We start from the raw sequence: 16,088 nt of genomic DNA, 5'->3' as shown, positions 1-16,088 counted from the left end.
AAATTGTCAGGTTTTGAAGTGAGATTTAGAAAAGTACTATTTTGACTATGATAGAAGTGAGATAGGAGACTCAAAATTGGAGGGAAGGTGGAGGAAACATGGAGGAAATAGTCTACTGAAGGAAAAGCCAGGAGGACCTGTGGAGGAGATATGGAAGAAACAAGACAAACATTACCTAACCAAAACGCACCAAAATTACCAAAAATATTGCATCAAGCAACAAAAACACACACACACACACACACACACACACACACACACACACACACAAGCCATATTGATAGAATTTTCAGAGAGACGTATAATTTGCTAAGGAATATTGGAGTAGCATTTCACTATATGGACAAGGAAATGATGAAGAAATTGATAAGTACTAAAATAAGACCTAGATTGGAATATGCAGGAGTTGTGTGGACTCCCCATAAAAAAAACACATAAGAAAATTTAATTTAAAGGGATGGCATATGAGGAGAGACTAAAGGCAATGGATCTACCAACCTTGGAGCAGAGAAGAGAGAGACGGGATCTGATACAAGTTTATAAATTGATTAACGGAATGGATGAAGTGGATAATGAGAAACTGATCCTGAGAGAAGAATATGACTTTAGAAGCACAAGATCGCATAGTAAGAAACTAAGGAAGGGATGATGTCTGAGAGATGTTAAAAAATTTAGTTTCCCGGAAAGATGTGTTGAGACTTGGAACAGTTTGAGTGAGGAAGTGGTGTCAGCAAAGAGTGTACATAGTTTTAAAGAAAAATTAGATAAGTCTAGATATGGAGACGGGACCACACGAGCATAAAGCCCAGGCCCTGTAAAACTACAACTAGGTAAATACATACACACACACACACACACCTGCACTCCACAAACAACCCTTAAATCACACCTGGAAAACACCCACAATAAGTCTACCCTAGCCAACCCACACCAAAAAACAATAAATACTATACATAGGTAGCTATAGTTGACATTACAAAAACATACAAAAAACAGTATTATTCCAGTGTTTCACCACATTCCACTAAATGTTTTTTACCCACCTCATGAGATAGAGCTCGTCATTACGAGTATTTTTAATCCCATATTTATAAGGCGCAACCTATTTATAATGGTGATACCGAATTTCAAAAATTTAATCGTATTTTTGGCGATCTCACTCCCGACTCAATAGAACAGAGACAGAGTGACGCGAGAGCTGCTCGACCCAGGGCAGCAGCTAGCGTGGGCCAACATTAGTGACTCGTTTTGTTTGAGCTATTGTTTCCGCTGATTGGTTACTTCCGTTTGAAAGTGAACCGGCGGCCAATGAAAAAAAAAATCATAATTTATTCAACCAATCACGGTGGCCTTGAGGCTTGCGGTATGAATTTGAATTCAGTTTGAGGCAAGATGTCCCACTGTGCAGGTTGTGAACTGCATTACTTCAATGTTTTGGTTATCATATTTTCAATAGATGTCATGTCGGCTGAGTGAGAGCTGTGAGGGTGGAGCTGGGAAACGAGGAAAACTGGAGGACCACTTCATTTGGACAGTGCCACAGTTCCTACTAATACATATTGGTTTGTAGAGCAAGAAAAATAAATCATGAAAATAATTTAATACAACAACACCTGGATAGAATTTTGATTGTCCCCATCATATTGACAGGTTAATGGTATATGATGGCTGTTATTATCATTGATGTTTTCTTTCAGGGTTCACAAGCAGACACGCAGTGTTGTCCAAAGAGGCACTGGGCAGCTGAAACACCGATTTCATGTCTTGCACAGTGAGGTCCGGGTCAGCCCACCATTGAAGGTGTGCAAGATGGTGCATGTTTGTGCTATGTTGCACAATATATGTAAAGACAGGAATATTCCTATTCCTATTGATGCAGGCCACCCTGACTTTGAAGAGCAGCAGCACGACATCGTACAAGAAGTGCCACCACTTCCAGCTGCTCGACGAAATCCGGGTCGCCTGTATCGAGATGAATTCTGCAACTTGCATTTCAAGTATGTTGATTATTTTGTACCAATATATACTGGCTTTACTGTATTTGATCTTGGATATGTCTACTTATCATGCATTAGTATCTCATTACTGTTGATTAACCACCTTTTTTTTCAGCAATCCTGCCAGAAACATGGCCCACCTGCCCCACCACTGATCTGCTGACACATGCAGAGATCAATTTTGCAACTTGCATTTCAAGTATGTTGGTTATTCATTCTGTACCAATATTTACTGGCTTCTATAAATAATCTTGGATACATTCACTCATCATCTCATTATTGTTGATAAGCAACCTAATTTTCTTTTCTTTTCTTTTTTTCATTCTTTCCAGCATTCCTGCTTGAAGTGCGGATCTCCTGCCCTTCAGCACACATGGCCAGTCACATGCCAAGGTACTGTCAACATCTATGTTTTCCATCTCCTTAATTCTTATCCTCACTGCTTTTGTGTTGACATTTAAAAACTGTACACTCTTCTAAATCAACATAAATGCTTTCTATCTCTCCTAATTGTCATCCTCCACACTTCCATGTCAACATTTTAAACCTTACACTCTTCTAAATCAACATAGATACTTTCATCTCTCTTAATCCTCATCCTCGACACTTCCATGTCCACATTTAAAACTGTACACTCTTCTAAATCAACATATATACTTTCATCTCTCTTAATTCTCATCCTCCACACTTGTGTCCACATTTAAAACTGTACACTCTTCTAAATCAACATAAATGCTTTCCATCTCCATTAATTCTCATCCTCCACACTTCCATGTCCACATTTAAAACTGTACACTCTTCTAAATCAACATATATACTTTCCATCTCCCTTAATTCTTATCCTTGCTGCTTCCATGTCCACATTTAAAACCATACACCCTTCTAAATCAACATCTATGCTTTCCATCTCCCTTAATTGTCATCCTCACCACTTCCATCACTTTCTTCCTGGGAGCTCCTGGCCTCACTGTCCTTTTCTGGCAAATATTCCTCATGTGAGTCACTAATGAGTCCTTCTGATTGACTCTCATTGTCCTCAGAATCCTGTAATTCATCTAATAGAGCCAGCTCACCCTCAGAATTCCTCAAGGGTGAGAATGACAACACCATTACACCACACTGGTCAGTAACACACTGCCCACCGGCCACCACCCCTCCCCTCAGGCCACACGGTCCCTCTCCCCAAGCCACCGTACCCAGTGTCCCTGAAAACAGTTAGTCACTTTGTCACTGAATCATAAAAAACACACAAAGCGAGTAGATGAAGCACTGATGGAGCGATGGGTGTGTGCATGTACTGTAAATATCTTGAAACACCCTTAAAACACCCTAACATAGCCTAAAATAGTTAAAAACAGTCTTAAACACCCTTAAATAGCCTTAAAATAACCCTAAAAACACTAAAACAGTCTTAAACACCCTTAAAATAGCTTAAACATCCTAAAATTCTTCAAACACCCTAAAATAGCCTTAAACAATCTAAAACAGCCTTAAAACATCCTAAAGTAGCCTTAAACACCCTCAAAGTTTTCAAACACCCTAAAACAGCCTTCAATACTCACAGTTGGCTAAGTGTGTCCCAGCTGGTGCAGATGCCATGTTCCATCCCTACATAGAGCAACTTCCTTTAGTACGGCCGGTGGTGTCTGGTGATCCTGTTGGGAGGAGGTGGTGGTGGTTATAATAGTACTAGTGGTGGTAGTGAAATGGTGTGGTTTTGTGAGCATCTGATGTGGTAATGTTGGTTGTTTGTGGTGGTTGTGGGTGTGGTTGGACAGTGGTGGTGGTGGTGGTGGTGGTGGTGGTGGTATTAGGAGGATTTTAAAAGACAAATATTTTCTGGCCAAAACAAGTGAAAAAATTGATGTTCATGAGACAAAATTGTAAGAAAAACACGCTATCACACATCCCACACTCACCAAACACACAGCACACCAGCACACACCATTCCCACACCTGCACACACCAACAAACCATAAACAACTCTTTGCAAACACTGGAAAACGTAAAAACACACACCAAAAAATATATAGTTTACACACAAACACATTAACACACACACGCACGCACACACACACACCACACCTGCGGAAACCTTTCCCACACCTGCACACACCAGCACAGTACACAGCTTGGTGTGTGGAGGGAGATATGGAGGAAAGAAAAGCAGATAGTGGAGGGAAAAATTAGAAAAATTGTCAGGTTTTGAAGTGAGATTTAGAAAAGTACTATTTTGACTATGATAGAAGTGAGATAGGAGAGTCAAAATTGGAGGGAAGGTGGAGGAAACATGGAGGAAATAGTCTATGGAAGGAAAAGCCTGGAGGTAACCTGTGGAGGGAGATATAGAGGAAACAAGACAAACATTACCTAAACAAAAAGCACCAAAAATTACCTTAAAATATTGCATCACACAACAAAACACACACACACACACACACACACACACACAAACAACCCTCAAATCACACCTGGAAAACACCCACAATAAGTCTACCCTAGCCAACCCACACCAAAAAAAAAAAACAATATACCTACATAGCTATAGTTGACATTACAAAAACTTACAAAAAATACACTTACACACCCACCACACTCACAGCACACCTGCAGACACCTCTCCCACACCCACACACACTCACCTCTCCCTCTGGAACTTGGTGAGTGGAGTATTTGTGAGTTTTGTTGCAGAGAGGACACAGGCAGCCCGTCACCACCAGCGGCTCTCCAAGGACCAGTTGTGACATTGTGGCAAGCCATGGTGCACCTCTGGAATAGTGATAGTTGTAATTGTAGTGGTAGTAATAGTATAAATGAGGCATGACAAGGCGTAGGAAAGGAGAAAACTGACTAAAGGCCAACACAGAAAAGGGTCTATGTGAGAGGCACTGAAGCAGGGTGATGCACACTGCCTAACACACAATAACACCAACATATCTCAGTAACCGCTTCAACTATCAAACTATCACGCATATGGGAGTGCACAAACTATCTACAGAGCCAATATGGGGGCGTAGTAAATGAGAAAAACTGAAAATAGTTAACACAGAAATGGCCGATGTGGCAAGCAGGATGGCGGACACTGCCTAACACAATAACACCACCATATCTCAGTAACCGCTTCAAATATCACACTATTACGGATATGGAAGTTGTATGGGTGCATAAGCTATCTATGGAGGCAATATGGGGGCACAACAAGGCGTAGGAGGGCAGGAATGGTAAACCTACAGAGTTTCACCACCTTGCCCTTTCTGGACAAAACTATTTTTTTGTGGTAGATTTTGGCTTGCTTTTAATTATCTTGATCTTGATCTTGATGGTACAGGTGACGCAGAATTTCTTCTGGGTCAGGCCTTTGTATCGGCAGCTCCTGAAAAGAACATTAAAATACCACTTGTTTTTGGCGCAAATCAACCAATTTTTTTTTACAGCCCCGAAACATATTATGATTTCCATCAAAAAACAACTGGTAAATTAATTAAAAACAAGCTGAAATCTACCAGAAGAAATTTGTTTGTAAACAATTAAGCCCATGTCACGGAGCCCGCCGAGCCGCCGCCGGGTTTGATGCGGGAGGCGAGGCTATTGTCATGGCTGATCACCAAAACACGCTTAAAAAAAGAAAAAAAATGTGTCGCCATTCAAAAAGGTTGCATCTAGTATATATGGGGTTCAAATTACTCGTAATCAGGAGTTCTATCTCTTGAGGTGGGTATAAAAAAAAAAACACGTAGCTGATTGTGGTGAAACTCTGCAGTAATACCGCAGGAATGACCACCACAAATGAGGCAACAAAGTTGCTTATTAAAGACGCACTTATTTTCAGTTTACCAGACTTTTTTCAACTTAATTGGCACGTCTCACTACTCTACATACTTCACCTAATAACCATGTACACTCACACACTTGGGAATAACTCACCTGCTCCACAAATGTTCAAAAGCTGTCAATGTCAACACTCCAAGCTAGCAATGACGGGTGTCTTGATCTTGATCTTGATGGTACAGGTGACGCAGAATTTCTTCTGGGTCAGGCCTTTGTATCGGCAGCTCCTGTAGGGAACATAAAGAACACCAGACAACAAAGAGGGCAATCACCATCTTTCACACCACTAGTTCCTGCATCTGGCACGCCACATTCTCTCCAGGAACTCTTTCACAGCCTCAATCATCCTTTCATTCGTCTCCCCACACAGTCCCAGCAGCAACACCATCCATTCCCTTCCTGTCATCTCCACTCTGTCATGCCCCAGCTCCCTCAGCACCACTTGCATCATCTCATACCTGTCTCTGGCATACTTCACACACTCCACCACCACATGTTCCACTGTCTCATCCTCTCCCAAGTCACACATCTGGCACACTTTGCTGCGGGACTCAGACCATCTATAATTCCTTGCATTCACATCCATGCACTGTGCCCTAGCTCGGAAGAGAAGATCACCACCCAGGCTTCCCTCATACCACTTTTCATACATTGGGGCCTCTTTCTCTCTATACCATACCAAGGTACTCTTTTGCTCCATCCTATTTCTCCAGTCATCCAGTCCCACACCTTTCACTACTCTGTCTATCTCACTCTTCCACTTCCTTACATCCCATTCTCTACCTTCTCCATTTCTAACAATCATACTCCAGTCTCTCTCTAAATGTCTTCCTTCTACCTGTTGAAAACCCAACTACTTACTAACCCACTCTTTGCTACCAGCCTGACACACCTCTTCCCCACTTGCTACTCCTGACATTCCACAGAAACACTTTTCTCACTATCCTTGCATCATTCATTCGTTCTAACCTAGCCTTATACTTTAGGGTCGCTTTCACATATCTCTCTAAAAGTGCTCCAACCCATATCACCCCTAAGGGCCTCTACTGCTGCATATCTAGGTGCATTAAGTGCCATTCTTGCAACTCTATTCTGCCCTATTTCTAACTTATCTAGTTCACTCTCATTCCAAGCAATCACATCCATACCATACATGATGCTCGGAACAGCCACGCTCTTCCAAACTTCTCGCAGCACGTCATATTTACTCGCCCTCATCCTTGCTGCACTTCCTAGACGACCTACCCACTGATTTGCCATACTTATCTTCTCATTCTTAATCTTTACACAGCCATCCGGACTCATCCACATCCCCAGATACTTATATTCATCTGTCTGCTGCACCTCATTCACTCCTAATCTCCACACATGGTTCCTCTCATCCTCTGACCTATGCACAACCATTACCTTACTCTTTTCACTACTAAATCTCACTCCAAAATCTCTTCCATACCCATCTACTACATCAAGCATACTCTGTAGCTCTTCTGCCGACTCACTCATGACTACAACATCATCTGCATACAAGAGCACACCTATCTTATCATTTCCCACATTTACACCTGCATTCATTCTCCTCATTCTAGCAGCCAATTCTTCTGTATATAAGCTAAAGAGGGTTGGTGATAATATGCAACCCTGCCTAACTCCTCTTTCACTCTTCACCCAGTCTGTCTCTATATCCCCTAGTTTATACTTAGCTCTTGTATCCACATACATACTTCTCACTATGTTAACTATCTTTGCACTTAACCCAATTTTTCTAACACCCTACCTAGCATTTCTCTGTTTACCCTATCATATGCTTTCTCTATGTCTAGGAAACCTAAGTATAGTTTGCTACCATCCCTTTTCTTTCTCTCAATCAATTCATTCACCACAAACAGATTGTCTTCTGCTCTCCTGTCCACTCGGAATCCATTTTGCTCTTCGCCTAACACTCCAACTCTCTCAATCCATTTGCACAATCTCTCATTCAACACCGCACTGAACACTTTGCCTACTGTGTTAACTAACGCAATCGGCCTGTAGTTCCTCAACTCATTCTTACTCTTATATCCTCCCTTATGCAACAAGGTCACCCTGCATTCATTCCACATTCTCGGCACTCTCCTCCTCCCACACCTGGTTGAACAACTCAGTCATCCTATCAATCACTACTTCTCCTCCATTTTTGTACATTTCATACGGTATCTCATCCGGCCCTGCTGCCTTCCCATTCTTCTGCTTCTTCACACATTTCTCCACCTCCTCCCTGCTGATCCTTTCATTCAACTCATCTGCATCCTTTCTCTCCAGTGACACATGTCCTTCATCCACATCAAAGACCTCACTTACACCTCCAATCTCTAGGTTATCCTGTATCAGTCGCACAGCGACCTCGTCATAGATACGGGTAACTGTAGGTAGTAAGTCTTATTTATTTACATAACATAACATATAACATAAATAATAGGATAACAAAGGGCCACCAGGGCCCATCTAGGTCATCCTGTATCGGTCGCACAGCGACCTCGTTTTTTTTATCATTGAGGATTTTCCAGTTTTTTTTTTTTTTCTTAATTTACGATGCTATTCAATTTTATCCCTCATGATAAGGAGTCATTTTGTTCATATTAGTTCATCCTTTCTCTAATTGTTTTTGTATTGCTCATGATAATAAATAAAAAAGCTTTAAATTAATTAGTGTGTTTTTATTTCTGCCATGTTATTGTTAAGAGAGTGGGAGGTTAATGGCGGCAATATTGGTGTGAGAGACTGACCTCAGCCAGCTTGAGGCGACTCACAAACCACCCATGCACAAATATTCCCAGGAAAGCAAATTTACCAAAACAAAAAGATTTCTACACAATTTATTACTTAGTGACAACACCACAATGAGGCAGTGAAGACAGTTTATTACAATGGAGTAATGGCACCACACCACACCACCCACAGTGAGTGAGGGAAGAATGACTGCCAGGCTGCCCGGATCTCCTCCCCCCCCCTGGCCTTGGATCGCCCATTCCTGTAATGGACAAACAAATTAACAAATGAATAGATTATCTGCACATGTACCGCGCCACTCTGTCCTACAATACACACTTCACTGCCTCAATCAGCCTCTCACTCGCCCCCCTCTCTCGTTAACACTTTAACTCGCTTACACCCTTCTCCCTGCGTCTCCAGTGTCTACGGTGCGTAGCTTATATAATTCCTATGTTAAGCCCCATTTAGAGTATTGCATACAGGCCTGGTCACCCCACTATAGGCAGGATATCAACATGTTAGAAGCAGTTCAGAGAAGAGCAACTAGGATGATACCAGCATTAAAGCGCCTGGAGTATAGAGATAGATTAAAGGAATTAAACATATTTTCATTTGAGAGATGTATAAGAGGGGATATGATAGAGTTATTTCAAATGTTCTCAGATACAAACTACATAGATGTGAGATCTTTCTTTACCTTAGAGGAGGGAAATAGGACTAGAAATCATGGCAGGAAGATTAGAAGGCAAGGCTGCAGGTTAGATATAAGAAAATATTTCTTTAGTCATAGAGTGGTAGACTTCTGGAATGCATTGCCAGAGACGGTTGTAAATAGCACTACTTTGACAATGTTTAAAAACAGATTAGATAAGCACTTAAATTTATTAGATTTATAATTATGTATAGCACTGCATGATAGTTTTTATAAGAAATTTACTATAGTTAAATAAGACATGGTCCCCATGTATGGGGACCACAAATTGTAGAGGATTTCGCTGCAGGACTTAGCCCTGTTAATGGGCCAAATATTTAGAATTAGTATATAATGTATTGTGTACTTGTAAGTGTATCTTTAAGTACTGATGACGAGGTCGCTGTGCGACTGATACAGGATAACCTAGATGGGCCCTGGTGGCCCTTTGTTATCCTATTATTTATGTTATGTTATGTTATGTTAGCTTAAAATACCTCCAAACACACAAAACTCACTAGAAACACCCAATATATGTATGTAAACAAAAGTATGAAAGCGTGTATGATTACAATTTTGCGTGATCTAATGTGAATGTTTTCCCTTCATGTATATATGCAATACGTAGTGATGCTACGTAGCCACCCTGTGTGATTGTGAGTTATCCTTCCTTCCCCCATGCCCTGACAAAGGACAACAGTTTTGAGATAGGTATAGGATCCTTGTGTGAATGAAGCGTGCATGAGAATGTGTGTGGATATTTTGTTTAAAAAAAAAAAAAAAAAAAAAAAAGCTAATTTTCTGCTAGATAGCCTCACTACCGCCTTCCTGCCAGGGGAGGTGGGTAGCCTTTTATTTTATTTGTCACTAATTATAGACATGTTAACATTGTGTAATGTTTACCGGTAAATTCTAATCTGTAATACCACTTGTCTGATCATGGGATACTGTAACACCCACAAATTTGCAGAAATGATTGAATAACCCACTACTTTTCACCATCGACCAAACTGCATAACTGGCTATCATTTCTACAAGTTTTGGGGTACAGCAATATTCTGCAATGAGACGAGTAGTATTGACTGAGAGGTAATTTACAGATAAATCTGACACCGTGTTAGAATGTCTGTAATTACTGACAAATAAAGTAATAGGCTATACGGGGACACCTTGCCTGCCTGAGGGAGGCTAGCAGCAGATCAGCTGTTCGGAATTTCACACCAAGATTGACGGTAAATAAATCTCGATGGTACTGCATGATTTTGACAGACAAAAAATCTCTGTTCAAAGTACCACACACTTACAGTAAGGTGGACATGGTGTTTCTACCAAATAAAACAATCGCCCGTACCAGCCACACTTAGATTTCACCCACGACTAAACAAAGCCTCAAAAGTCATATGAGTATAGAACATTTTTTACTTAGAATAACTTGTTCTTTCGCCTCCTAGAAGTATTCGCAGAAACTCGTGTTGCACCCTGTATAATGATGTGATGATATCAGTTTATCATATATTTAGTGTAGGTGAACATAAGGAACCTTGGCTACTGGAGTACTACCTTAGGCTAGGTTAGGATAGGTAAGGGTAGGTTAGGGTAGGTTAGGGTAGGTAATGAAACAAATGTATTGATCAAAATAAATGTTTTGAAATCAAGAACAGCTTTTATGCAAATTAATTATTGGTAAGATAAACAGAGAAAGGTGGGCAATAACCTAACCCTAGCCTGCCCTAACCTATCTTAACCTAACCCATCTAAAGGGGTCTAAAGAGGGTGTTTTAGCTTGTTGGTTTAAAGGGTGTTTTAGCTTGCTGGTCTAAAGGGGTTTTAGCTTGTTGGTCTAAAGGAGTGTTTTCAGCTTGTTGGTCTGAAGGGTTGTTTTAGCTTGCTGGTCTAAAGGGTATGTTTATCTTGCTGGTCTAAAGGGTATGTTTATGCTTGCTGGTCTAAAGGGTATGTTTATCTTGCTGGTCTAAAGGGTATGTTTATCTTGCTGGTCTAAAGGGTATGTTTATCTTGCTGGTCTAAAGGGTATGTTTATCTTGCTGGTCTAAAGGGTATGTTTATCTTGCTGGTCTAAAGGGTATGTTTATCTTGCTGGTCTAAAGGGTATGTTTATCTTGCTGGTCTAAAGGGTATGTTTATCTTGCTGGTCTAAAGGGTATGTTTATCTTGCTGGTCTAAAGGGTATGTTTATCTTGCTGGTCTAAAGGGTATGTTTATCTTGCTGGTCTAAAGGGTATGTTTATCTTGCTGGTCTAAAGGGTATGTTTATCTTGCTGGTCTAAAGGGTATGTTTATCTTGCTGGTCTAAAGGGTATGTTTATCTTGCTGGTCTAAAGGGTATGTTTATCTTGCTGGTCTAAAGGGTATGTTTATCTTGCTGGTCTAAAGGGTATGTTTATCTTGCTGGTCTAAAGGGTATGTTTATCTTGCTGGTCTAAAGGGTATGTTTATCTTGCTGGTCTAAAGGGTATGTTTATCTTGCTGGTCTAAAGGGTATGTTTATCTTGCTGGTCTAAAGGGTATGTTTATCTTGCTGGTCTAAAGGGTATGTTTATCTTGCTGGTCTAAAGGGTATGTTTATCTTGCTGGTCTAAAGGGTATGTTTATCTTGCTGGTCTAAAGGGTATGTTTATCTTGCTGGTCTAAAGGGTCTATGTTTATCTTGCTGGTCTAAAGGGTATGTTTATCTTGCTGGTCTAAAGGGTATGTTTATCTTGCTGGTCTAAAGGGTATGTTTATCTTGCTGGTCTAAAGGGGATGTTTATCTTGCTGGTCTAAAGGGTATGTTTATCTTGCTGGTCTAAAGGGTATGTTTATCTTGCTGGTCTAAAGGGGATGTTTATCTTGCTGGTCTAAAGGGTATGTTTATCTTGCTGGTCTAAAGGGTATGTTTATCTTGCTGGTCTAAAGGGTATGTTTATCTTGCTGGTCTAAAGGGTATGTTTATCTTGCTGGTCTAAAGGGTATGTTTATCTTGCTGGTCTAAAGGGTATGTTTATCTTGCTGGTCTAAAGGGTATGTTTATCTTGCTGGTCTAAAGGGTATGTTTATCTTGCTGGTCTAAAGGGTATGTTTATCTTGCTGGTCTAAAGGGTATGTTTATCTTGCTGGTCTAAAGGGTATGTTTATCTTGCTGGTCTAAAGGGTATGTTTATCTTGCTGGTCTAAAGGGTATGTTTATCTTGCTGGTCTAAAGGGTATGTTTATCTTGCTGGTCTAAAGGGATGTTTATCTTGCTGGTCTAAAGGGATGTTTATCTTGCTGGTCTAAAGGGGATGTTTATCTTGCTGGTCTAAAGGGGATGTTTATCTTGCTGGTCTAAAGGGGATGTTTATCTTGCTGGTCTAAAGGGATGTTTATCTTGCTGGTCTAAAGGGATGTTTATCTTGCTGGTCTAAAGGGTATGTTTATCTTGCTGGTCTAAAGGGGATGTTTATCTTGCTGGTCTAAAGGGGATGTTTTTAGCTTGCTGGTCTAAAGGGTATGTTTAGCTTGCTGGTCTAAAGGGTATGTTTATCTTGCTGGTCTAAAGGGTATGTTTATCTTGCTGGTCTAAAGGGGATGTTTATCTTGCTGGTCTAAAGGGATGTTTTTAGCTTGCTGGTCTAAAGGGATGTTTATCTTGCTGGTCTAAAACTATCTTGCTGGTCTAAAGGATGTGCTGGTATTATATATATATATATATATATATATATATATATATATATATATATATATATATATATATATATATATATATATATATATATATATATATATATATATGTGTGTGTGTGTGTGTGTGTGTGTGTGTGTGTGTGTGTGTGTTATCAGCACAGGTGTTGGTGTATAGGGTTTATGCTATTATTTAGCTGACTACTAAAAATTTTGAAATTAATAAAAAAATCTAAGTAAAATATATGGTTCAGGTAAAATAATGCAAAATATCATCATCATACGTTTATATTGTAAGACAAAAGAAAAGATCTTCGATAAAAACAGAAATGATAGAACATTTCTGGGAAAAGAGATGAGCAGAGCGGCGCGGCGATGGCCTAGTTGTGCTGACGTCACATATGATCCCTCAGGCCTGTATACCAAGGCCGTGGTGGAGATATTTGGGTGTCTCCTTTCACGTGTAGCCCCTGTTCACCTAGCAGTGAGTAGGTACGGGATGTAAATCGAGGAGTTGTGACCTTGTCCCAGTGTGTAGTGTGTGCCTGGTCTCAGGCCTATCCCAAGATCGGAAATAATGAGCTCTGAGCTCGTTCCGTAGGGTTACGTCTGGCTGTCTCGTCAGAAACTGCAGCAGATCAAACCGTGAAACACACACACGACACACACACACGTGCACGTATACACACACACGCACGCAGACATATGTACACACACACACACACACACACACACACACACACACACACACACACACACACACACACACACACACACACACACACACACACACACACACACGGCCCGGTAGCTCAGTGGTTAGAGCGCTGGCTTCACAAGCCAGATGACCGGGGTACGATTCCCCGGCCGGGTGGAGATATTTGGGTGTGTCTCCTTTCACGTGTAGCCCCTGTTCACCTAGCAGTGAGTAGGTACGGGATGTAAATCGAGGAGTTGTGACCTTGTTGTCCCGGTGTGTGGTGTGTGCCTGGTCTCAGACCTATCCTATGATCGGAAATAATGAGCTCTGAGCTCGTTCCGTAGGGTAACGTCTGGCTGTCTCGTCAGTGACTGCACCAGATCAAACAGTGAACAGTGAATACACACACACACACACACACACACACACACACACACACACACACACACACACACACACACACACACACACACACATTGGGCAAGCCTCTTAACCCCTTCGCGCCGGATGTTAAAAAAGCCCGCCTGTATGATATACAGGTGGTAGTGCCGCACGCCCTAGCGCGGGAAACTCATGCAAGCTCGTCATACTTGTCATCTTTGTGTATTATGCTGCTATTTTTAGTTACTATATCGCCTTCGAAGAGGAAAGTGGACGCTTCTCGGAGAGAGAGAGAGAGAGAGAGAGAGAGAGAGAGAGAGAGAGAGAGAGAGAGACATTTGCTAATATTTTAGACACAAGCGGGACGCATGTAGCTTATTTTTCGAGAGGAAGAGGGTGAGGGAGGGAAGGAGACGGAGAGAGAGAGAGAGAGAGAGAGAGAGAGAGAGAGAGAGAGAGAGAGAAGATTTGTTGTTTTGTTGTTGTGTGTGTGTGTGTGTGTGTGTGTGTGTGTGTAATTCACTGTTTGATCTGCTGCAGTCTCTGACGAGACAGCCAGACGTTACCCTACGGAACGAGCTCAGAGCTCATTATTTCCGATCTTGGGATAGGTCTGAGACCAGGCACACACCACACACCGGGACAACAAGGTCACAACTCCTCGATTTACATCCCGTACCTACTCACTGCTAGGTGAACAGGGCTACACGTCAAAGGAGACACACCCAAATATCTCCACCCGGCCGGGGAATCGAACCCTGGTCCTCTGGCTTGTGAAGCCAGCGCCAGTGTGTGTGTGTGTGTGTGTGTGTGTTTCACGAATGTTACAAGGCGGGACGCATGTAACTTATCTTGAGAGAGAGAGAGAGAGAGAGAGAGAGAGAGAGAGAGAGATGGAAACAGTCTATGCCATTGGGGAATTTTAGACACAAGGCGGGACGCATGTAGCTTATCTTTAGTGATTGGTGGAGACAAGGATGGTGGGAGGAGCACTAGGATTTGAAGGACAGCATACGGCGTGTGTAGTTGGTATCCAACACATTATACGGGACAACTGAACTGAAGAAAGCTCAGAAAAGAAATATGACGCCTACGTAGGCGTCACCGTATTGAAGGGGTTAATGTGTAGCCCCTGTTCACCTAGCAGTAAATAGGTACGGGATGTAACTGGAGGAGTTGTGGCTTCGTTTTCCCGGTGTGGAGTGTGTTGTGGTCTCAGTCCTACCCGAAGATCGGTCTATGAGCTCTGACCTCGCTCCGTAATGGGAAGACTGGCTGGGTGACCAGTACGCGACCGAGGTGAATTACACACAAATATATGCAACACACACACACACACACACACACACACACACACACACACACACACACACACACACACACACACACACACACACACAGATGCAGTTTTTGACCCGATTTTTATTTTGATGAGGCTTCGTTTCAGGGTTTTGGATTTTATTTTGCTGGTCTTTTGGTGGGGCTTTTGGCAGGGATTTTGTATCGGCTTTTGGCGGGTATTTTGACTGGGGATCCTGGCGAGGTTTTTTGGCAAGGCTTTTTGGCGTGACGTTTTGGCGGAGTTTTGTGGCGGGAATTTTACGCGATTTTTATTGACGGAGCATGTTGGAGGGTCAATTTGGCGGGGCTTCGTGGGTCTTTTTCTTGGCGGGGCTTTGGCAGAGACATTTTAGCAGGACATTTTTGCAGGTCTTCATGGTGGGAAGATTTAGCTGCATTTTTTTGGCTGAATTTTGACTTTGATGAGGCTTCGTGGCAGGGATTTTTGTAGTTTGTTTTGGCTGGTGTTTTTCAAGGGACTTTTTGGAGGCGCATTTTGGTGGGACCTTTTGGCAGGACGTTTTGGCAGAGTTTTGTGATGGGACTTTTTCGTGTGTGTGTGTGTGTGTGTGTGTGTGTGTGTGTGTGTGTGTGTGTGTGTGTTTATGTGTTTATGGGACATTTTGGACGGTCATTTTTGCAGGTGTTCATGGTGGGGTGTTTTAGTTAGATTTTTTTGGGCGGGATTTTTGCTTTGACGAGGCTTCCTGGCAGGGTTTGGAGTTTGTTTTAGTGGTCTTTT

The 16,088-nt window shown here is 41.8% G+C and overlaps 1 protein-coding gene across 2 annotated transcripts in view; it reads left to right on the top strand.

Moving 5' to 3' along the window:
• Positions 1–1,710: 1,710 nt before the first annotated feature.
• Positions 1,711–16,088, top strand: part of LOC123502384 — a 273,598-nt gene continuing 259,220 nt past the window's right edge. The window contains exons 1-4 of one of the 2 annotated variants that reach the window (XM_045251568.1): positions 1,711–1,997; positions 2,113–2,196; positions 2,330–2,390; positions 3,038–3,188. In XM_045251568.1, coding sequence (XP_045107503.1) covers positions 1,817–1,997; positions 2,113–2,196; positions 2,330–2,390; positions 3,038–3,047 — 336 coding nt within the window. In that variant the 5' untranslated portion in view covers positions 1,711–1,816 and the 3' untranslated portion in view covers positions 3,048–3,188. Of the gene's footprint in view, positions 1,998–2,112; positions 2,197–2,329; positions 2,391–3,037; positions 3,189–16,088 lie in introns of those variants that run through there. The other variant, XM_045251567.1, reaches the window with a different exon arrangement.

The sequence above is a fragment of the Portunus trituberculatus genome, chromosome 11 (assembly GCF_017591435.1).
Source record: "Portunus trituberculatus isolate SZX2019 chromosome 11, ASM1759143v1, whole genome shotgun sequence".
In the NCBI taxonomy this organism is placed as follows: domain Eukaryota; kingdom Metazoa; phylum Arthropoda; class Malacostraca; order Decapoda; family Portunidae; genus Portunus; species Portunus trituberculatus.
The sequence above is the reverse complement of the archived record's forward strand: the minus strand, read 5'-3'. Positions and strand labels throughout refer to the sequence as shown.